Below are 23,774 nucleotides of genomic sequence, written 5' to 3'. Positions count from 1 at the left end.
TATTACAGAATCACAGAATATTCACCGTTAAATAGAAAGAAGGTCCATGTTCGTTGTTAAACATCATGCAGTTAGTGCTGAACAGTTTAAATATCAAAACATCAAAACATCAACACAAACAAAATACAACTAAACTTAAAACAACATGTATTTCTTTAACAACAGAAACAATGAATATTAATGTACATCATAAATATACTGATAGAATTGAATAAGGGAACATTTAGTTTCAGACACAGTAGAATGATATGCTATCATGGGTTCCCAGCCTCTCTACCAAATACACATTGGAAACAATGCACACAAACACATCTCAACATTTGATTCTGACGTGTGGAATAAAGCTTATTTCACTATATTTTTCATTGTTCCCTTATTTGTTTCAAACAGTATATAGTAAAGAACTCATGTCAATCAGAAGAGCACCATGTGCTGAACGTTTCAAAAATTACCAGACAGGACTGTCAAAACTATTCCCTGTTGTCATGTGATCAGGCTTCAGTTCAGTGATGTAAAATAATTTATGTGAGCCAACAATGATCCACATGGAGGGTAAAAGTTATAAATGCAATATTTTTGGTTCAGCAATATAATGATAGCCACCAGAATGTCATTACAGGATTTTTATTATAACAATCAGACACTCGGTGCACACTGCAACATGTGTGTCTGTAGTGCGTACGCCAGCGTATGTATTGATAAGTATAGACATGACTGAACAACGGATAGAAAGTGTGACTGTGATGGCAGGCATGTTAACATACAGTCTGTATATCGTGTGCACAATCAGTTGGGTTGACCTACAGAGGAAAAGATAAAAGATACAGCTGTGGAAGACAATGATGGTGGAGCAAGGCATATATGTCAGTGTGCTCATCCTCAATATTTCCGATGTCTACAGTTTATATACATATTTCAATACATTTCACATTACACATCAACGAGAGTGAGTGAGTGAGTGAGTTGGGTTTAACGCCGCTTTTAACACTATTCCAGTCATATCACGGCGTGTCAGCTTAATGTGGGAGGTAAGCCCGAAGTGATGCAGGTCTCAGACGTTGACCACTTCGGTGAAACCCACGAGCACGGGTATGGTGCTGACAAACCTAGAAACATAATCAGGGCGAACCAGGATTCGAACCCACAATCATAGGTTTCTGGTGTGCCCATGGGACGCAACTCTGCACAGTGAATCACAGCGCCTTAGACGACTGGGCCACCCGTTCCCCCACGTCAACATGAGGGGATCAGACTTGTTTTGGCTCAAGATATGTGTACACACAGTTTACCCTCTCCCGAGACGTCTGTATTAGGAGACATCATCAGCACAACCTACTCTCTTGAACTCGCAGTGAGTATCGGCAATATTGCTTATGTGGCATTATGCTGTGCTCTCTCACTCTTTCTTGATTACAATGAACCACATTGAGAGTCTCTCAATGAACCACATGTGCCACAGAGAGTGTCTCTCAATGAACCACATGTGCCACAGAGAGTGTCTCTCAATGAACCACATGTGCCACAGAGAGCGTCTCTCAATGAACCACATGTGCCACAGAGTGTCTCTCAATGAACCACATGTGCCACAGAGAGTGTCTCTCAATGAACCACATATGCCACAGAGAGCATCTCTCAATGAACCACATGTGCCACAGAGCGTCTCTCAATGAACCACATGTGCCACAGAGAGTGTCTCTCAATGAACCACATGTGCCACAGAGTGTCTCTCAATGAACCACATGTGCCACAGAGAGTGTCTCTCAATGAACCACATGTGCCACAGAGAGTGTCTCTCAATGAACCACATGTGCCACAGAGAGTGTCTCTCAATGAACCACATGTGCCACAGAGAGAGTCTCTCAGGGCATGTATCCACTTTATATTCTTCTACTTTGAACAAACACAGGTTCAGGTACGAGGTACCACCCTGTTAAGCCAGATACCTTTTCTAGTGAAATCATCCTAATTAACAGATTTTGGAAATATATTTGTATATATATACACAACTGTTGCCAACAGTCATTGTTCAAAGGGCAGTGTTTCCAGACCAACAATAACTTGACAAAGATATACAGCACCCTACCGATGTAGGGCTGATACTGTTTATACAGACTTTGAAAGTACTTCTGGTACACGTACCTAGGCAGGACCAAGGTTTCAAACGAAGGACCAAGATATCAAACAATGGACGAAGGAAACATATGGACAAGTAATACAGATGGCAAGAGATGGTTCTTGAAGACTATAATGAATAATGTCTGAATTTTCAATTCTTGTAGTAAAACAGGTAATTTTCTGTTCAAAGGTTCTATAGCTTGTAACCATCTCTATAGCTATAACCAATTTCTTGATTTACATGTCAACCACATCTTTCCACCTGGACAGATTGATGTGTGAAGCTAGTGGACAATGTGTCGTGGCATAATCAGTCATCAAGTGAAGTTCATCTCACAAATAACCCTGTCTGTAAAGGATGTTGTTGCCAGGTGTTTAGTCCTCCTCCTCCTCCCACACACTGTAGTCCTGGGACACAAGGTTGCCCACAAACATGTCCGCCTCCATGTGCTCCTCACACACCATCACCACCCTCAGCTGCTTCTTGCAGTACTCCGGCACCTGGAACATTGGTCCATGGCCGGGCACGATGTAGTCGGCTCGGCGGAGCACAGCGATCCGGCTCTGTTCTTGTTGTTCTGGCTGCTCGCTGTTGTCCTGCCACAGGTGGGGCTGGTCAAGGTCCTCGAACCTCTCAAACAGATCTCCTGCCAACACACAGGGCTAGTCTATCAGCGGCTGCATTCATGTGTTTGTTTGCTCCAGCGAACTCACCAAGGAGTCAGTTGGGAGAAGTATGTTAATGAGAAATACAAACAGAAATTAAACAAACAAAAGCCATCTCTAAAGACATATTTACTTTTAATTCTTACCAACTAGAAATTGTTTTTCTTTCAACCATTATCTTTTCTTCTGATAGTTCACCACGAGTTATCAATGCTCCCACAAAATATAGCTGAGTGCTAGTATCAATCATGATTGTATTTTGACATTTTCTCAAAGTTTGACTTAGTAGATTTGTTTGTTTTGTTCGTTGTTTAACGCTGCACTCGGCAATATTCAAGCTATATGACGCAGGTCTGTAAATAATCGAGTCTGAACCAAGTAAATCCATTGATTAACATCATGAGCATCGATCAACCCAATTGGGATACGATAACATGCATCAAAGAAGCCAGAGAGCCTGACCCCCTGATCCCATTAGTCACCTCTTACAACAAGAATGGGTGGCTGAAGACCAGTTCTAACCCAGATCTTCACGGGTCTTCACTAAGTAAGCGTCATTCTTATATCTTAAGGGGAATTATGTAAATGAAAGGGACTGCAGCCAGAGTGAATCAGCAATGTACATTACCATACCACAAGTTTCAGCTTGTTTCGTGCTGTGGTCTATACGGTACACAATATCTTTCAATGACTCACCTGTCACTGCCACCGTCCCTAGAGCTGTGTTCTTCACGATGACTGACACATCAGAGCCTGTGTGGCCCGGGGTCGGGACGACCTCCACATGCTCATCTATTTCATAGGGAATCCCCTGAAACAAGCCACTCACTCTCTCAACATCAAAACTTCTTAATTCTACAAGGGTCAACAAAGTTTGATTTAAAACATGAAACAGTTTCAACATCAGGAATTGTGAAAAATAAAATGATACAGCTTCATATGCCATTGAAAAGAAAGGAGTCGTAAATTTCCATGTCATTATACTGAACTGTCTTTCATTAAATCAAGACATTGTAAGACTAAAACAAAATAATAGTCTTGGTTCTCAGGCACTGCCCGCATCATCATTAAGTTTGCCCCACGTTTTGTTTTTATTTCCATTTAAAAAAATAAACCAAACAATTCATTAATAATTTCAAGTCCATCAGTAGCCAAATACTGTATGCCAGTATTTTAATCATCAAGGAATACATTTATGTAGGGAGACATAAGGCCCTTTCCCAGTTTATACAACTGTTTATTTGGTTACACAACTGTTTGTTCGGTTACATATCAGCAAAAAAAGACACCGCCCGCCCACACTATATTTTTAAAAACCATTGCCTGAGAACCAATTCTCTTATTTTTTAAAGCCTAACGTAAAATTCTTTAAATATTTCCTCATTTAACATGCTTGATACATACACTATTCAAACAACAGCTACTGATGTTAACATGGTAGCCTTCCTTCGTTTATCATGTCAATAGGTGACAGCTTATAGGTAAACACGTTGAACCTGGACTGAATCCCCCAAACCATGCAACAAAAAACCCTTTGAAGGAAAAATAATTACTTGCCAAAATGAAACAATTCATGAACACATCAAGTCAAACATTTCCATCAACCAGTGATTAAACATATCATGCAACAAATTAACGTTCCTGGATTATCCAGTGCATACATTCTCCATTCTATCATGACCTTGGACCAATCGGCCACCATCACATCCTGTGTGAGTACACAGAGGGCTGGTGATACATTGCAATATGATTTATGTGCACATCTGCCAACCTTGATAGAATTTAGATATGATACACTGGACGATGAAGGATCTGTGGGAGGTGTACAAGTGTACAAGTGGGAGGTGAACAGGTGGGAGGTGTACAAATGTACAAGTGGGAGGTGTACAATTTGGCGGTGTACAAGTGGGAGGAGTACAAGTTGGTGGTGTACAAGTGGGAGGTGTACAAGTGGGAGGTGTACAAGTTGGCGTTGTACAAGTTGGCAGTGTACAAGTGAAAGGATTACAAGTTGGCGTTGTAAAAGTGTGCGGTTTACAAGTGGGAGGTGTACAAGTGGGAGGTGTACAAGTTGGCGGTGTACAAGTTGGCAGTGTACAAGTGAAAGGATTACAAGTTGGCGTTGTAAAAGTGTGCGGTTTACAAGTGGGAGGTGTACAAGTGGGAGGTGTACAAGGTGGTGGTGTACAAGTGGGAGGAGTACAAGTGGGAGGTGTACAAGTGGGAGGAGTACAAATTGGGGGTGTACAAATGGGAGGTGTACAAGTTGGAGGAGTACAAGTTGGCAGTGTACAAGTGGGAGGTGTACAAGTGTGCGGTTAAAAAGTGGGAGGTGTACAAGTGGGTGGTGTACAAGTGGGTGGTGTACAAGTGGGTGGTGTACAAGTTGGAGGAGTACCAGTTGGCAGTGTACAAGTGAAAGGAGTACAAGTTGGTGGTGTACAAGTGCGGGTGTACAAGTGTGCGGTTAAAAAGTGTGCGGTGTTCAAGTGGGAGGTGTACAAGTTGCGGTGTACAAGTGGGAGGTGTACAAGTTGGCGGTGTATAAGTGGGAGGTTAACAAGTGTGCGGTGTACAAGTGTGCGGTGTACAAGTGTGCGGTGTACAAGTGTGCGGTGTACAAGTGGGAGGTGTACAAGTTGGCGGTGTACAAAAGGCTGGTGTACAAGTGGGAGGTGTACAAGTGTACATGTGGGAGGTGTACAAGTGTACAAGTGGGAGTTGTACAAGGGGGAGGTGTATAAGTGGGGGGTGTACAAGTGGGAGGTGTACAAGTGTACAAGTGGGTTGTGTACAAGTGTACAAGTGGGAGGTGTATAATTGGGAGGTGTACAAGTGGGAGGTGTACAAGTGTACAAGTGGGAGGTGTACAAGTGTACAAGTGGGTTGTGTACAAGTGTACAAGGGGGAGGTGTACAAGTGGGTGGTGTACAAGTGTACAAGTGGGAGGTGTACAAGTGTACAAGTGGGAGGTGTACAAGTGGGTTGTGTACAAGTGTACAAGGGGGAGGTGTACAAGTGGGTGGTGTACAAGTGGGAGGTGTACAAGTGTACAAGTGGGTTGTGTTCAAGTGTACAAGAGGGAGGTGTACAAGTGTACAAGTGGGTTGTGTACAAGTGTACAAGTGGGAGGTGTATAATTGGGAGGTGTACAAGTGGGAGGTGTACAAGTGTACAAGTGGGAGGTGTACAAGTGTGTTGTGTACAAGTGTACAAGGGGGAGGTGTACAAGTGGGTGGTGTACAAGTGTACAAGTGGGAGGTGTACAAGTGTACAAGTGTGAGGTGTACAAGTGGGTTGTGTACAAGTGTACAAGGGGGAGGTGTACAAGTGGGTGGTGTACAAGTGTACAAGTGGGAGGTGTACAAGTGTACAAGTGGGTTGTGTTCAAGTGTACAAGAGGGAGGTGTACAAGTGTACAAGTGGGTGGTGTACAAGTGTACAAGTGGGTGGTGTACAAGTGTACAAGTGGGAGGTGTACAAGTGTACAAGTGGGTTGTGTTCAAGTGTACAAGTGGGTGGTGTACAAGTGTACAAGTGGGTGGTGTACAAGTGTACAAGTGGGTGGTGTACAAGTGTACAAGTGGGTGGTGTACAAGTGTACAAGTGGGAGGTGTACAAGTGTACAAGTGGGTTGTGTACAAGTGTACAAGTGGGTGGTGTACAAGTGTACAAGTGGGAGGTGTACAAGTGTACAAGTGGGTTGTGTTCAAGTGTACAAGTGGGTGGTGTACAAGTGTACAAGTGGGTGGTGTACAAGTGTACAAGTGGGAGGTGTACAAGTGTACAAGTAGGTGGTGTACAAGTGTACAAGTGGGTGGTGTACAAGTGTACAAGTGGGTGGTGTACAAGTGTACAAGTGGGTGGTGTACAAGTGTACAAGTGGGAGGTGTACAAGTGTACAAGTGGGTGGTGTACAAGTGTACAAGTGGGTGGTGTACAAGTGTACAAGTGGGTGGTGTACAAGTGTACAAGTGGGAGGTGTACAAGTGTACAAGTGGGTGGTGTACAAGTGTTCAAGTGGGTGGTGTACAAGTGTACAAGTGGGAGGTGTACAAGTGTACAAGTGGGTTGTGTTCAAGTGTACAAGTGGGTGGTGTACAAGTGTACAAGTGGGTGGTGTACAAGTGTACAAGTGGGTGGTGTACAAGTGTACAAGTGGGTGGTGTACAAGTGTACAAGTGGGAGGTGTACAAGTGTACAAGTGGGTTGTGTACAAGTGTACAAGTGGGAGGTGTACAAGTGTACAAGTGGGAGGTGTACAAGTGTACAAGTGGGTTGTGTTCAAGTGTACAAGTGGGTGGTGTACAAGTGTACAAGTGGGTGGTGTACAAGTGTACAAGTGGGAGGTGTACAAGTGTACAAGTAGGTGGTGTACAAGTGTACAAGTGGGTGGTGTACAAGTGTACAAGTGGGTGGTGTACAAGTGTACAAGTGGGTGGTGTACAAGTGTACAAGTGGGAGGTGTACAAGTGTACAAGTGGGTGGTGTACAAGTGTACAAGTGGGTGGTGTACAAGTGTACAAGTGGGTGGTGTACAAGTGTACAAGTGGGAGGTGTACAAGTGTACAAGTGGGTTGTGTACAAGTGTACAAGTGGGTGGTGTACAAGTGTACAAGTGGGAGGTGTACAAGTGTACAAGTGGGCAGTACCTGCTGAAAGTCATGCATGATGTACTGGTCCCCGACACACACGTCGTACGACACTATGTGTATTGCAGTGGTGAAGAGATTCAAGTTCCCCACGTGATCCGAGTGTCCGTGGGTACACACACAATATTCAATCTTGTCTGGAGTTAAACCGTTCTTATGCAAGCCTGAAACCAACATGCAGGGAGTTAGTACAGCTGAACAAATGACAAGCACTCACATCACTGGACCAACATGTAACATCACTGGGATGACAACGACATGTAACATGCAAGCAGAATTTAAAGATCTTCGCCTAAACCAGAATCTGCAACCTCAGCACAAGAGCAGTAAAGTTTGTCTGGTGATCCCTGCTGAGAAAGTCCATATATTAACAGTCAGCATGGCCTCTTGGAAAAGTAGATTGTTAATTCCAACTACACTACCCCCTTTTATGTATACTTGGGAAGACTGACGTGCACATTAGATATAAGCATGCCCTCTGTACTGGTGTCACTGTGGGAATTGTGCTGACATTTATTTCAAAATGAAATCAAACATTACCATGAATTTTAATAAATATTTATATCTTTCTTGAGGTCAGTTTTCATGTCTTTGATAACAAAAAGCAGAAAATGTTTAAAACCAGGTGTGAAGTGCTGCAACTGAATGCCATCACAGAGTTATGGAGCTGACTGATAAACACTGAAATCTACTAGTGAGTCACCGAATTGGTTTAACACCGCTTTAGCAACAGTTCTGTGATATCACAGCGTGTCAGCTTGATGTGGGCGGAAAGCCCGAAGTGATGCAGGTCTTAGATAATTACTACTTTGGTGAAACCCACAAGCATGGATGTAGTGCTGACAAACCTAGAAACATGATCGGGGCAAACCAGGATTTGAACCCACAATTATAGGTTTCTGTCCTGCTCAAGGCAAGTAACTCTGCATGAATTCTACTAAATAATGAGGCAAGAGATTATCTCAGAAGATTTTGGCAAAGAGTGTTAAAAGATAACAATTCAGCAAGTGCCCATAGTCTGAAGATTCAAATACTAACAGATAAACTCAAGGGTCCCAGGAACCTAGTCAAATACTGGCACAGGTAAATGATAAACAGCTTCAAGCTGTCTTGTCGTCTTGTGGTCAGCAATCAAAGAATTCTCACTTGAAGACTGTGGTAGGATGATTATCACCTGTCTTGTCATAAGCATGTTTTCCTAAGTTAATAGTATGTACTAAAAGGAATATTTGCAACAGTTGTTTATGATTATAAAGGTTTTGTTTCTGTGGATGAGAGCCTGTCTTGACAAGATGACACACTGTCAGACAGGTCGTATGCTGTGACAGCTCTCTGTGGATGAAAGCCTGTCTTGACAAGATGACACACTGTCGGACAGGTCGTATACTGTGACAGCTCTCTGTGGATGAGAGTCTGTCTTGACATGATGACACACTGTCAGACAGGTCGTATACTGTGACAGCTCTCTGTGGATGAGAGTCTGTCTTGACATGATGACACACTGTCAGACAGGTCGTATACTGTGACAGCTCTCTGTGGAGGAGAGCCCCGTCTTGACATGATGACACACTGTCAGACAGGTCGTATACTGTGTGCCAGTAACGAATACCAGTTGTTCTGTATGTATTTACAATATCTAATCAAAATGAGGTACATATTTTCAAGTATATCATGTCAGCTAAAAATTCATTCAACTTAATTCTCTCTGATCATGCTCTTATTCTTTTTTGCCAAATTTTTAATGACCCATTTGAGAATTATCCCACAAACACGCAAGTCCCTGGTGCAATTGTAAAGCATACCTGCTCGTGAAGAATACTCAATTGTGAATCATGTCCATTTGGGAAACATGTCTACTGATGAAGCATCCCTGCTCATGAAGCATGTCTACTGATGAAGCAAACTTCCTCATGAAGCACCTGCCCACTCCTGCATCCTGCCCCCCCCCCCCCCGAACCTCCGACTTTATATCAATCCAAATGACATACCAAAGGAGTTCACATTAAAATGAAACAGTTCACAGAAAATGTTAGTAGACAGGACAAGAAATCTTTAACAATGCTTTAGGATGCTGTTAGGTCTTGAACAAGTTTACCTCTCCAAACTTATGCAGGAGGAAACAGTCCCTGACGGACACGTCGAACGACACGATGTGGAGCGCCTGTGGGAACAGGTTGAGGTTGCCTACTTTGTCCGTGTGGCCGTTGGTACACACGACATACTCAATGTGCTCTGGCAACAAGCTGTGCTCGTGTAGCCCTGGCATAACAAACCAACGCATTAACTAGGTCAGCCAGCATTAGAAACTTACATATCTAGTCCACTAGTCTTTATAATGATAACTAAAAGCAAAACCCTTAAAAATGGCAAATTTCTACTCGTCCTTATGATAACTTAACTACCAAGCAGTTTGGCCAGGACTAGTGTCAATTTCTACCACTGGACAGGGAATTCACCAGACACGTTGTATCTTACAGTCCCTGACTACATAAATATTTATGTTTTGTTTGTGTTGTTTCATGCCGCAACCAGCAATATTCCAGCTATGACGGCGGGCTGTAAATAAACGAATCTGAACCAGACAATCCAGTGATTGATATTGTGAGAAACAATCCACACAGTTGGGTATGATGATACGCAATCAATGACTTTGACCACCTGATCCACTTGGTCGCCCGTCACAACCAGCATGGGTTGCTGGGGCCTGTTCTAACCCGGATTGGGTCGCCATGTTAGGTAATAATTCCATAATGAGAATCAAAACTGTTACATACTATGTTCATATTTTTAAATGTGAGAGGTCTGATTACCAGTATGAAAACTGTTAGTGATAGCCAGTGCTAGTCAGTTCCAAGTCTTCGTATGGGCTTCTGTTACAGCTCCAGTACATCAGGGGAGGTAACTCACTGAATCGGGGGTTGGGGGTTTGTTTTAATCATCACACCATGTGAGACTAATGTCAGGGGAAAGCTCCAAGTGATGCAGTTTTAGACAGTTAGCACTTTGGTGATACCCAATATGATGCTGATAAACAGGGAATGAAGGATTCAGTCACACACACAGAGACACACACACACAGACACAGACACACAGACACACACACACACACACAGACACACACACACACACACACAAACTCCCAAGGTCTGGAGGTACATCAGATACCACCATATGTAGCCTGCATCAAGATTCAGCTGTAAAATCCAAGTGCCAACATAGAGGGTCAGTTTTAGCTGCTGAAGCTTCTGGGTTTTGATTGCTTCCCTCACCAAGCTCACGTGTCTATGTTTCCAGCATGGTGGCGACTTTCACTTATTTCAAGGAGAAAGTTACGTTTACCTACTAATGTCTTGTCTTAAAATACTAATAGATAAGTGTAATGCTTGAGTAATTGGTTATCTCCCTTTAAGATATGGAAATTATCTCCCTTTGATATATGACACATCCATCGCCAATAACACACAGGATATCAGTAGTTTGTCATCATCTCATCTCACCTTCAACAATGAGGTCTTTATCCCAGGGATTCCCTGTATCGACGAGGATGGTGTGTTCACCCCGCAGCAGCGTGATACTGCCACAGGCCTTCTGGTGGCCTAGCAACAAAACATAGCTTGTGACAGACGCGAAACAACAACATGAAATATCTCATTATTTCAAACATTCATTATTTTAAAAAATCAGGTCTTTAATAATTTGTCATATATCAAAAGCAATAACATATTCAGTCCCTCCTCTATTCCATGGCAAAAAATATATAGTGAGTGAGTGAGTGAGTGAGTATGGTTTTACGCCGCTTTTAGCAATATTCCAGCAATATCACGGCGGGGGACATCAGAAATGGGCTTCACACATTGTGCCCATGTCGGGAATCGAACCCGAGTCTTCGGCATGACGAACTAACGCTTTAACCACTAGGCTACCCGACCGCCCCCCGAAAATATATAGAAATTTGGGGGTAAAATTTTGTAAATTCTGCAATCATATGTTGATAATTCTGCACACAATTCTGCAAACCTTTTAGCTCAGTTTTCGTGAGTTTTGTAGTTGTTCCCCTGTTTGACTTGTGGCAGGCATTTTTACGATAAACTTATTCCCGGCTAGAACAGCTAGTGTTAAGACTTGTATTCTGATTTAAGATATGAGTATTGTAAATATATTTTGAATATTGATCCACTATTTATACAGCTTCTACCAGTTGACCAGTTTATTTATTTCATGCAAATTTGTGATAGTTATTCATGTAAAATCCTAGCATCTACTATATAAAATGTTTCAGCGTCGTAAATTCTGTGTTAACATTTATATTTAATAAGCAGTTTTAAAATGTTAAATATGTTATCGATTATTTAACTACATGCACTTTGTGCATTTTTATAGTTATTTTAGTGACACGAGTGTCTCTCTGGCCGGATGTTGTATGTTTTTTAATATGAAGAAAAATATAATTTATCTGCTTATGTACAACATGTGACACTTTAATTAAATATCATTCTTCTTCTTCTTCTATAAGAGGTGGAGGATTAACAGTAACTGCAATCTCTCTTGTACGCAATTGTTGTTTCTGCAATTGTTGTTACTGTTTATCCTCCACCCACTATATATATTCTGTACCGTGTTCATCATTCAGTGTTGCTTGACAACTGTATAAGAATCTATACCAAAACATTGTCTTTACAGTAATTAAAGAAGTTGATATCCAAAAATTGAGTCTACTTTATCATCTGTCAACTTCTAAGTAATGCCGATCAAACAATAAACTTCCCAACTACCCAGAGACAACAGACTGCAGACTAACTTCAGACAAATACTAATAATAGTCCTTGAACTGACCTGGCCCATCTGTGATGCTGTAACCTTCCTTGAGAACAATCACCTCATACATCGTTAGGTGCAGTTGTCATAGCAACCAGCGGACAAACTGAAACACAGGGCAAGCACAACACCACATAAATACACACACAGTATACATTGTATACACATGATCAATGATGAGATGGATATCTTGTACATGTACGTAACTTTCAAATCAATTTAGTATTGATGTTAGGCTAAAATAGAACCATTTCTGGTATAAACTAAACAAGGAAAATGACATGATTTGTGATTCTTTGATATTTATTTAACTTTTTCCTACTTTTAGGATACATACTAGGATGGTCTGCTAGATAATTGGCTCAAACCATCCTGTGATTTTTCAACAAGTTCAGTGAGTGGTCAGCAATATCATGTCAGGGGACACCAGAAATAGGCTTCACACTAGGGCTGTGTATTGACCTCGATTCTGTATTGCTATATATTGCCAGTTTACATTTTGTATCCCAGCAACGATCAAGGGAGATAATACGGTCACATGGAGCGCAAGCTCCTTCCCAGCACGTGACACCTTGGTATACTCTCGGTATAGAGAGATCCGCAGACTGGCTATCGCTGTGAGGAGCTCCATAGTCGCGATGTGTTCACGCTAATTGATAAGATATTCAGAGGCAAGTTGTATTAGAAAGATACTATTTTCCATCTCCATATCGATTAGGAACACATAAATACACTTATTATATTTGCACCAATATATTGCTACACTTTCAAATGTAAGGCAATATGTATTGCAGAAGATTTGCACCAGAATATGCCGGTATACCGGTAACACCGCACACCCTTACTTCACACATTGTACCCATGCTGGGAATCGATCTCAGGTCTTCGGTGGGACAAGCGAACACTTCAACCTCCAGGCTACCTCACTACCCTTAACATGTTCCAGCTGGTCTCTGTTGATTGATGACAGGAAGCCTGTACAATACAGTACAGTTGTGCAATATAACTGGTATACCAACATACTGCAATACAGACGTCAGCAATAAGCGTATCACAAAACAACCCTTGCGGATTGATATTTTCCAATACACTCAGCGAAGTATTAAAATATAATCATATCAGCAATTATATCTACTATCTTAAGGTGTTTGGAGGGACAGGATTCCTTTCTAAACCATGTTTACATTGACATTGCATATTGATGACATAATAGGTAGTCTCGTTTATCCATACTACCCATCTCAAAAGCTGAAGTCTTGATTATGAAATGAAGAAGTACCATTTGAACAGTACAAATGTTATTTTGCTCTGAATACATGTTGTGATATGTATCAAAATACAGCTCTCCATATTGCGATATATTGCAATACGATTTATGTGCCAATTTACTGTAAAGAGCACTGTAGTCTCATACAGACTTCCGGGACAGCACACAATTCAGTCTGTGAGATTTATTGATGCTATTGGCAATATAAATAATAATACAATGCCAGCTAAGTTACAGACATAATTATGTTATTGATCCATCAACACCAATGTGTGTGTGTGTCACAGCATCCACTGAACTGTTAATATTATATCTGCAGCATTTTATATGTACAGGGACTTTGCAATAGACAATAGCATTTGGATATCAAAAATATGAAATCAGAAACATCCTAATTTGGATGGATCACGGAATCCCACATGGAAGACTTCCTTCCCCCCTACCCCCCTACCCCACCTCCAAAGATCTCTTTATACATACATACATGTTGCGTGTTTATTCCAACAATATACATTTTTAGGGGGGGGGGGGCTAGCGTCCGGGACGAAGTCTTACCAATCCTTGGTTCCAAATTAAAACAAGTCTTATCTACATCAAATTTTAAAACAGTAGACTTATCTCCTTGGTGGCTGACAGAGCATGTTGACATTCATTCACATTGGTCAGTCTTGATTTGAAATTTATCTGGAAATTTGACAACACAAGAAAACTGATGACACGCAGCAGATGGGCCGACGACGACACTGATGCGTACTCAAATCTCATTACCTAACACTTACATGTCTGAAGTTCTCAACAACTTTTTCTCGATTTCACTTCGCGAATCTTCGAGAGCGGTGAAAATAGAGTTACCCGCCCTTGATTTGTAGACTCCTTACAGCAACAGTGAGGCGAGGTCATACTTAGAGCAAAAGTAACATTAGGATTCGAAGTCCACGCTGGTTTATATCGTGAAAAAGGGTAGCCTAGAAACTTAGAAACATTAGAAAGTTCGGAAAAGACAAAAGTGACTCGGACAGCCGCAGGTTGATATAGACAGTGACTGTTGAGCAACGCAATGTTAAATCAGGTTATTAATACCTTCTTTGATGGGCATTTAGAAGTTGGAGTACTAAGTAAGGATAATAATTTATATAATGGATGAACAACTTCTTTATTACAATTAAGAGCGACGTTTCGGTGTAGGTTCTAATAACGGTGTTAGAACCTACACCGAAACGTCGCTCTTAATTGTAATAGCGAGTATGATTTTACGCCGCTTTTAGCAATATTCCAGCAATATCACGGCGGGGACACCAGAAATGGGCTTCACACATTGTACCAATGTCGGGAATCGAACCCGGGTCTTCGGCGTGACGAGCCAACGCTTTAACCACTAGGCTACCCGACCGCCCCTTAATTGTAATAAGACCGCCTCCGTGGTCTAATGTTAGAGCGATCCCCGGCCGCGTCATACCAAAAGACGTTAAAGATGGTACTTGTTGTTACCCTGTCTGGCGCTCGGCATTAAGGGGCTAAAACAAGGACTGGTCGGCTCGGAGTCAGTATACTGTGTCTGAGTGGGGTATTCATGTTAAACTGCGGCATGGTATCTCAGTGAGCTAGCACTTTAAATCGGCATCAGTCCGGACTAGTACAAACAGCCACACACACACATACACGTGCATGCACGTCGCTATTTAAGTGCAATAATCTTGGACGCGACGTTAAACCCCATTTCACCTCAACCTCAACTAATTAATTGTAATAAAGAAATTTTGCATCCATAAATTCTTATCCTTACTCAGGTTATTTAGAATTGAACGTCAGTTTGGATGGGTTCATTGAAGTGTGAACGATTTAAAAGCGTTGGTTAAACTGCATGTGTGAACCTCCGACCTTTATATTTTTGTTCACCTTCCTGTAACCCATTTTTAAGATTTGATTTATCCCGAATATTGTTTGTAAATTTGTTCAGAGAATGAAATTATGTTGACATATTTCTAGATTATGTTGTATATATTCAAAGAACTATTTTTCTTTGCGTAACTGAGTATGAGTGGTGAAACGTATGTGACCGAGAGCCGGCAAATACCGACAAAATAACATTGTTGTAATGTTCTTCACCGAAACCAGAGGACTTCAAATTTAAGCAAACATTGTAACGATATTATTCGGCAAGACCAGTAAACTACAACGTATGAAATTATAAGAAAGGACGTCAGTTTGGATGGGTTCATTGAAGTGTGAACGATTTAAAAGCGCTGGTTAAACTGTGTGCACCTCCGAGCTTGCGAGTTTAACAAGAGTTTACAATTTACAACCCAGTAGGCACGCAACGTTGGATCAACGTTTTAAATTGGTTGCGTTTAGGTTGTGACGTTGATCAACCAAAATGCAACGTTGTATCAACGTTAAATCTTAAACGTTGAGCTATGGTTGTGATATTCACGTCACAACAACGTTGAATTTAAGACCTACGTACAACAGTTAATTTGACGTACGCCTAATGGAAAATCGACAAATCACCCTACTTTTCCACTCCGTTTAACCTTTTTTTAACACTGCATTGAAACCCAAGCATGATCAGTTTGTCTGCAAATCTATATTTGAACAAAGTATATTAAATTATATGTATATTTTCGTTTAGTGACTATTATAGATTATATAGCGGCTCCTAATATTCTTCATACAAAAACGTCGAGTGAAAAGGATGAACTGGTTTTGTGTCGAATATTTTGGCTACTGGAAACTGTCCTGGAACATTCACACAAATACAAATACTTACCGTATTGTTTATTTAAAATGTTAATCACAAAAGAACCTCGGGGTAGAATAGGTCTTCAGCAACCCATACTTGCCGTAAAAGGCGGCTATGCTTGTCGTAAAGGGCGACTAACGGGATCGGGTGGTCAGGCTCGCTGACTTGGTGGTTGATACATCCCATCGATCCCAAATGCGGGGATCGATGCTCATGATATTAATCACTGGATTGTCTGGTCCAGACTAGATTATTTACAGACCGCCGTCATATAGCTGGAATATTGGCGAGTGCGGCGTTAAACAACAAACCAACCAACCAACAAAAGAACCTGTAAAAGAAAACACTCAGAAACATGAACGAAACTTGCAACCAATGAAAAAGTGTCTATCATATAGACAGTGACAAAAACAAGTGTATAAAAACAAATGTTGTTGAAGTTAATGAAAGACACCTCATTCCGCTAATTTGTAATAATATTCATACTATTAATATATTATCATTCAATGCCAATAAAACAATATGTCTATGAATTCACTCCTTGCTTTTATGTCATATTTTCATAAGTATGCCTGTAAGATGTCAAACATGTACCAATAAACAGGTTGGACTTCACGGAAGGTGAAGAAAAGTGCGTGCACCTCTCCCTTACATCGCTGTCACGGGCTGAAATAACCAGATAGTCTACAACGACATTATACAGAACGTCCTGGAAGAACCAACTGTTAATCTACGCCGCCTAGAAGCCATTTTAATATTTTAGAAAGAAAACCACTATATTTGTAACTGTCCTGTACTTTGACATCCTTTTATGCTAGGGTGCACGGGTGGCCCAGTCGTCTAAGGCGCCGCGATTCGCTGTGCAGAGTTGCGTCCCTTGGACACGCCAGAAACCTATGATTGTGGGTTCGAATCCGGTTCGCCCCGATTATCTTTCTAGGTTTGTCAGCACCATACCCGTGCTCGTAGGTTTCACCGAAGTGGTAAACGTCAGGGACCTGCATCACTTCGGGCTTTCCTCCTACATTAAGCTGACACGCCGTGATATGACTGGATTAAACCCAACTCACTCACTCACTCACTCATTTTATGCTAAGGATAATTATCATAGCCTGTGGCAATTAACACGTGATCAATCGACATGACAGACGACTGAATGGGTGGAACGGTAGGGCTCAGTGACTTGGTTGATTGTCATCATTTGTGCCCTGGCAGAGTGGATTGTTGCTCATGATATCAATCACTGGATTGTACACTCTGTATAATGTACAGGTCACAGTCATATTGCTGAGAGCGGCATGAAACAACAAAGAAAACAAAGAAAACACTACGATCACTCAGACCAGTACGGAAAACAACACTGATGCTAATATGTCTCAGCTTTCTTTATTTTAAGGGGATAGAATCTGAGAAGATCCGGGCTAGAATAGGTCTTCAGCAACACATGCTTGTCGTAACAGGCGACTGTGCTTGTTGTAAGAGGCGACTAACGGGATCGGGTGGTCAGGCTCGCTGACTTGGATGATGCATGTCATCGTATCCCAATTGCGTAGATCGATACTCATAATGTCAATCACTGGGTTGTCTGGTCCAGACTCGATTATTCACAGACCGCCCGTCATATAGTTGGAATATTGCTAAATGCTATATGACGGGAGACAAACAAACAAACAAAAACATCCAGCGGTCGAATTTCGCTTGCAGAGTTACGTCCTTAATTAGCGGTGCCAGTTATATATCAACTTCCCGGGGCAAGGGAGGTAACTGACTGTAAAAGTCCAGTTTCAAACTTTGCTGAGCTGGGCTGGAATTTCTGGGCTCGATCGAAGCGCCACCAGGCCTTTTGATGTCCCTCCTATTGACCAATCAGATTCCAACTCTCATAGCAATTGCATTTGCTCTAAACAAAATGGCGGCGCCCAGTGAAGACGATCTAATCGATAATCAAGATCGGTTCTTCGCAAAGTGCATCAAATCACGTTAGCACCTTGATTAAAAAAATTAAGAGATTTTGAAAATATCTGTTCACGCTGAGTTGGTAGTACACATGCTTTGCAAATCCTGCAATCAACCGAAATCTGCACGCCGGTTTAAGAACCGGATGTTGATTAAATTTCGTTACGCGATTTTGATTGGACTATACATAGACACGTTAGTCCAGTCAAAATATAACTCCATAATTCAGCCAAGTTCGGCAAGGGTGGAAACTGGACTTTTATAGTCATGCAGTTAACTCCCTTGCCCTGGGAAGATATGCCAATATCGTATGGTCGTTTCGCTTTCACTTTCGCCCTTATTGGTGACCTTGTGGTCTGCCAAAGCGCTGTATCCGTCGTTCTGAATTTTCACCTGAAGTTATAAACACCTACACGACCTGTCTGGTGACATGAAGCTGGCACGACATAGTTCACATAAGTATACTGCTGTCATTATACCACTGTTGTAAGTGAAGCTCCGGTCCGCACCAGAATACACACAGCGTGTTAAAACAATTGACATGGTTTCCGGGTTATTGTGGGATAGGCTGATAGAGGTTGCGGCCCCTTTGAATGGATCCGTGTTAAGGAAGGAAAACCCATTGTATATATATATATATAGAACAGGTTAGGCATCCTGCCAGCCTCTTCCTTCTTACGGATTTGTGATGAAACTTGGATGTGCCAATGGCACATGTCTTTGTGACGCATGCTTGGCTACAGTGGTGTAGGTCCTTCACACACACACTCTCCCATGCTAGGCTACAGTTGTTGAGGTGTAGGTCCTTCACACACACACTCTCCCATGCTAGGCTACAGTTGATGAGGTGTAGGTCCTTCACACACACACTCTCCCATGCTAGGCTACAGTTGTTGAGGTGTAGGTCCTTCACACACACACTCTCCCATGCTAGGCTACAGTTGTTGAGGTGTAGGTCCTTCACACACACACTCTCCCATGCTAGGCTACAGTTGTTGAGGTGTAGGTCCTTCACACACACACTCTCCCATGCTAGGCTACAGTGGTGTAGGTCCTTCACACACACACTCTCCCATGCTAGGCTACAGTTGATGAGGTGTAGGTCCTTCACACACACACTCTCCCATGCTAGGCTACAGTTGTTGAGGTGTAGGTCCTTCACACACACACTCTCCCATGCTAGGCTACAGTTGATGAGGTGTAGGTCCTTTACACACACACTCTCCCATGCTAGGCTACAGTTGTTGAGGTGTAGGTCCTTCACACACACACTCTCCCATGCTAGGCTACAGTTGTTGAGGTGTAGGTCCTTCACACACACACTCTCCCATGCTAGGCTACAGTGGTGTAGGTCCTTCACACACACACACTCCCATGCTAGGCTACAGTTGATGAGGTGTAGGTCCTTCACACACACACTCTCCCATGCTAGGCTACAGTGGTGTAGGTCCTTCACACACACACTCTCCCATGCTAGGCTACAGTGGTGTAGGTCCTTCACACACACACTCTCCCATGCTAGGCTACAGTTGTTGAGGTGTAGGTCCTTCACACACACACTCTCCCATGCTAGGCTACAGTGGTGTAGGTCCTTCACACACACACTCTCCCATGCTAGGCTACAGTTGATGAGGTGTAGGTCCTTCACACACACACTCTCCCATGCTAGGCTACAGTTGTTGAGGTGTAGGTCCTTCACACACACACTCTCCCATGCTAGGCTACAGTTGTTGAGGTGTAGGTCCTTCACACACACACTCTCCCATGCTAGGCTACAGTTGTTGAGGTGTAGGTCCTTCACACACACACTCTCCCATGCTAGGCTACAGTGGTGTAGGTCCTTCACACACACACTCTCCCATGCTAGGCTACAGTTGTTGAGGTGTAGGTCCTTCACACACACACTCTCCCATGCTAGGCTACAGCTGTTGAGGTGTAGGTCCTTCACACACACACTCTCCCATGCTAGGCTACAGTGGTGTAGGTCCTTCACACACACACTCTCCCATGCTAGGCTACAGTTGTTGAGGTGTAGGTCCTTCACACACACACTCTCCCATGCTAGGCTACAGTGGTGTAGGTCCTTCACACACACACTCTCCCATGCTAGGCTACAGTTGTTGAGGTGTAGGTCCTTCACACACACACTCTCCCATGCTAGGCTACAGTTGTTGAGGTGTAGGTCCTTCACACACACACTCTCCCATGCTAGGCTACAGTGGTGTAGGTCCTTCACACACACACTCTCCCATGCTAGGCTACAGTGGTGTAGGTCCTTCACACACACACTCTCCCATGCTAGGCTACAGTTGTTGAGGTGTAGGTCCTTCACACACACACTCTCCCATGCTAGGCTACAGTGGTGTAGGTCCTTCACACACACACTCTCCCATGCTAGGCTACAGTTGATGAGGTGTAGGTCCTTCACACACACACTCTCCCATGCTAGGCTACAGTTGTTGAGGTGTAGGTCCTTCACACACACACTCTCCCATGCTAGGCTACAGTTGTTGAGGTGTAGGTCCTTCACACACACACTCTCCCATGCTAGGCTACAGTTGTTGAGGTGTAGGTCCTTCACACACACACTCTCCCATGCTAGGCTACAGTGGTGTAGGTCCTTCACACACACACTCTCCCATGCTAGGCTACAGTTGTTGAGGTGTAGGTCCTTCACACACACACTCTCCCATGCTAGGCTACAGCTGTTGAGGTGTAGGTCCTTCACACACACACTCTCCCATGCTAGGCTACAGTGGTGTAGGTCCTTCACACACACACTCTCCCATGCTAGGCTACAGTTGTTGAGGTGTAGGTCCTTCACACACACACTCTCCCATGCTAGGCTACAGTGGTGTAGGTCCTTCACACACACACTCTCCCATGCTAGGCTACAGTTGTTGAGGTGTAGGTCCTTCACACACACACTCTCCCATGCTAGGCTACAGTTGTTGAGGTGTAGGTCCTTCACACACACACTCTCCCATGCTAGGCTACAGTGGTGTAGGTCCTTCACACACACACTCTCCCATGCTAGGCTACAGTGGTGTAGGTCCTTCACACACACACTCTCCCATGCTAGGCTACAGTTGTTGAGGTGTAGGTCCTTCACACACACACTCTCCCATGCTAGGCTACAGTTGTTGAGGTGTAGGTCCTTCACACACACACTCTCCCATGCTAGGCTACAGTTGTTGAGGTGTAGGTCCTTCACACACACACTCTCCCATGCTAGGCTACAGTTGTTGAGGTGTAGGTCCTTCACACACACACTCTCCCATGCTAGGCTACAGTGGTGTAGGTCCTTCACACACACACTCTCCCATGCTAGGCTACAGTTGTTGAGGTGTAGGTCCTTCACACATACACTCTCCCATGCTAGGCTACAGTGGTGTAGGTCCTTCACACACACACTCTCCCATGCTAGGCTACAGTTGTTGAGGTGTAGGTCCTTCACACACACACTCTCCCATGCTAGGCTACAGTGGTGTAGGTCCTTCACACACACACTCTCCCATGCTAGGCTACAGTTGTTGAGGTGTAGGTCCTTCACACACACACTCTCCCATGCTAGGCTACAGTTGTTGAGGTGTAGGTCCTTCACACACACACTCTCCCATGCTAGGCTACAGTTGTTGAGGTGTAGGTCCTTCACACACACACTCTCCCATGCTAGGCTACAGTTGTTGAGGTGTAGGTCCTTCACACACACACTCTCCCATGCTAGGCTACAGTTGTTGAGGTGTAGGTCCTTCACACACACTCTCCCATGCTTGGCTACAGTGGTGTAGGTCCTTCACACACACACTCTCCCATGCTAGGCTACAGTTGTTGAGGTGTAGGTCCTTCACACACACACTCTCCCATGCTAGGCTACAGTTGTTGAGGTGTAGGTCCTTCACACACACACTCTCCCATGCTAGGCTACAGTTGTTGAGGTGTAGGTCCTTCACACACACACTCTCCCATGCTAGGCTACAGTGGTGTAGGTCCTTCACACACACACTCTCCCATGCTAGGCTACAGTTGTTGAGGTGTAGGTCCTTCACACACACACTCTCCCATGCTAGGCTACAGTTGTTGAGGTGTAGGTCCTTCACACACACACTCTCCCATGCTAGGCTACAGTTGTTGAGGTGTAGGTCCTTCACACACACACTCTCCCATGCTAGGCTACAGTTGTTGAGGCGTAGGTCCTTCACACACACACTCTCCCATGCTAGGCTACAGTTGTTGAGGTGTAGGTCCTTCACACACACACTCTCCCATGCTAGGCTACAGTGGTGTAGGTCCTTCACACACACACTCTCCCATGCTAGGCTACAGTTGTTGAGGTGTAGGTCCTTCACACACACACTCTCCCATGCTAGGCTACAGTGGTGTAGGTCCTTCACACACATACTCTCCCATGCTAGGCTACAGTTGTTGAGGTGTAGGTCCTTCACACACACACTCTCCCATGCTAGGCTACAGTGGTGTAGGTCCTTCACACACACACTCTCCCATGCTAGGCTACAGTTGTTGAGGTGTAGGTCCTTCACACACACACTCTCCCATGCTAGGCTACAGTTGTTGAGGTGTAGGTCCTTCACACACACACTCTCCCATGCTAGGCTACAGTTGTTGAGGTGTAGGTCCTTCACACACACACTCTCCCATGCTAGGCTACAGTTGTTGAGGTGTAGGTCCTTCACACACACACTCTCCCATGCTAGGCTACAGTTGTTGAGGTGTAGGTCCTCCACACACACACTCTCCCATGCTAGGCTACAGTTGTTGAGGTGTAGGTCCTTCACACACACACTCTCCCATGCTAGGCTACAGTTGTTGAGGTGTAGGTCCTTCACACACACTCTCCCATGCTTGGCTACAGTGGTGTAGGTCCTTCACACACACACTCTCCCATGCTAGGCTACAGTTGTTGAGGTGTAGGTCCTTCACACACACACTCTCCCATGCTAGGCTACAGTTGTTGAGGTGTAGGTCCTTCACACACACACTCTCCCATGCTAGGCTACAGTTGTTGAGGTGTAGGTCCTCCACACACACACTCTCCCATGCTAGGCTACAGTGGTGTAGGTCCTTCACACACACACTCTCCCATGCTAGGCTACAGTTGTTGAGGTGTAGGTCCTTCACACACACACTCTCCCATGCTAGGCTACAGTTGTTGAGGTGTAGGTCCTTCACACACACACTCTCCCATGCTAGGCTACAGTTGTTGAGGTGTAGGTCCTTCACACACACACTCTCCCATGCTAGGCTACAGTTGTTGAGGTGTAGGTCCTTCACACACACACTCTCCCATGCTTGGCTACAGTGGTGTAGGTCCTTCACACACACACTCTCCCATGCTAGGCTACAGTTGTTGAGGTGTAGGTCCTTCACACACACACTCTCCCATGCTAGGCTACAGTTGTTGAGGTGTAGGTCCTTCACACACACACTCTCCCATGCTAGGCTACAGTTGTTGAGGTGTAGGTCCTTCACACACACTCTCCCATGCTAGGCTACAGTTTTTGAGGTGTAGGTCCTTCACACACACACTCTCCCATGCTAGGCT

At 43.8% G+C, this 23,774-nt stretch overlaps 1 protein-coding gene across 4 annotated transcripts; it reads right to left on the bottom strand.

The window, feature by feature from the left end:
• Window positions 1-1,430: 1,430 nt before the first annotated feature.
• On the bottom strand, window positions 1,431-14,626 carry LOC124122969 (metallo-beta-lactamase domain-containing protein 1-like). 4 transcript variants are annotated; one of them, XM_046486188.2, is made up of 7 exons: window positions 14,295-14,620; window positions 13,094-13,223; window positions 12,267-12,354; window positions 10,931-11,029; window positions 7,434-7,597; window positions 3,478-3,592; window positions 1,431-2,762 (listed from the first exon to the last, which is right to left on the bottom strand). In XM_046486188.2, exons 3-7 carry the CDS (start codon window positions 12,316-12,318, stop codon window positions 2,491-2,493), a joined length of 702 nt encoding a protein of 233 aa, XP_046342144.2. In that variant the 5' UTR covers window positions 12,319-12,354; window positions 13,094-13,223; window positions 14,295-14,620; the 3' UTR covers window positions 1,431-2,490. The 4 variants fall into 4 exon arrangements, with proteins under 4 accessions (XP_046342144.2, XP_046342146.2, XP_046342145.2 ...); XM_046486190.2 differs by lacking the exons at window positions 7,434-7,597; window positions 13,094-13,223 and adding an exon at window positions 9,529-9,692 and having other exon boundaries at window positions 14,295-14,626; XM_046486189.2 differs by lacking the exon at window positions 13,094-13,223 and having other exon boundaries at window positions 14,284-14,620.
• Between the last annotated feature and the right edge of the window lie 9,148 nt (window positions 14,627-23,774).

This window comes from Haliotis rufescens, unplaced genomic scaffold (genome assembly GCF_023055435.1).
Source record: "Haliotis rufescens isolate VD_foot unplaced genomic scaffold, xgHalRufe1.0.p SCAF_9, whole genome shotgun sequence".
Taxonomy (NCBI): Eukaryota; Metazoa; Mollusca; class Gastropoda; order Lepetellida; family Haliotidae; genus Haliotis; species Haliotis rufescens.
Note: the sequence above shows the minus strand (reverse complement) of the source record. Positions and strands in the feature narration are given on the sequence as shown.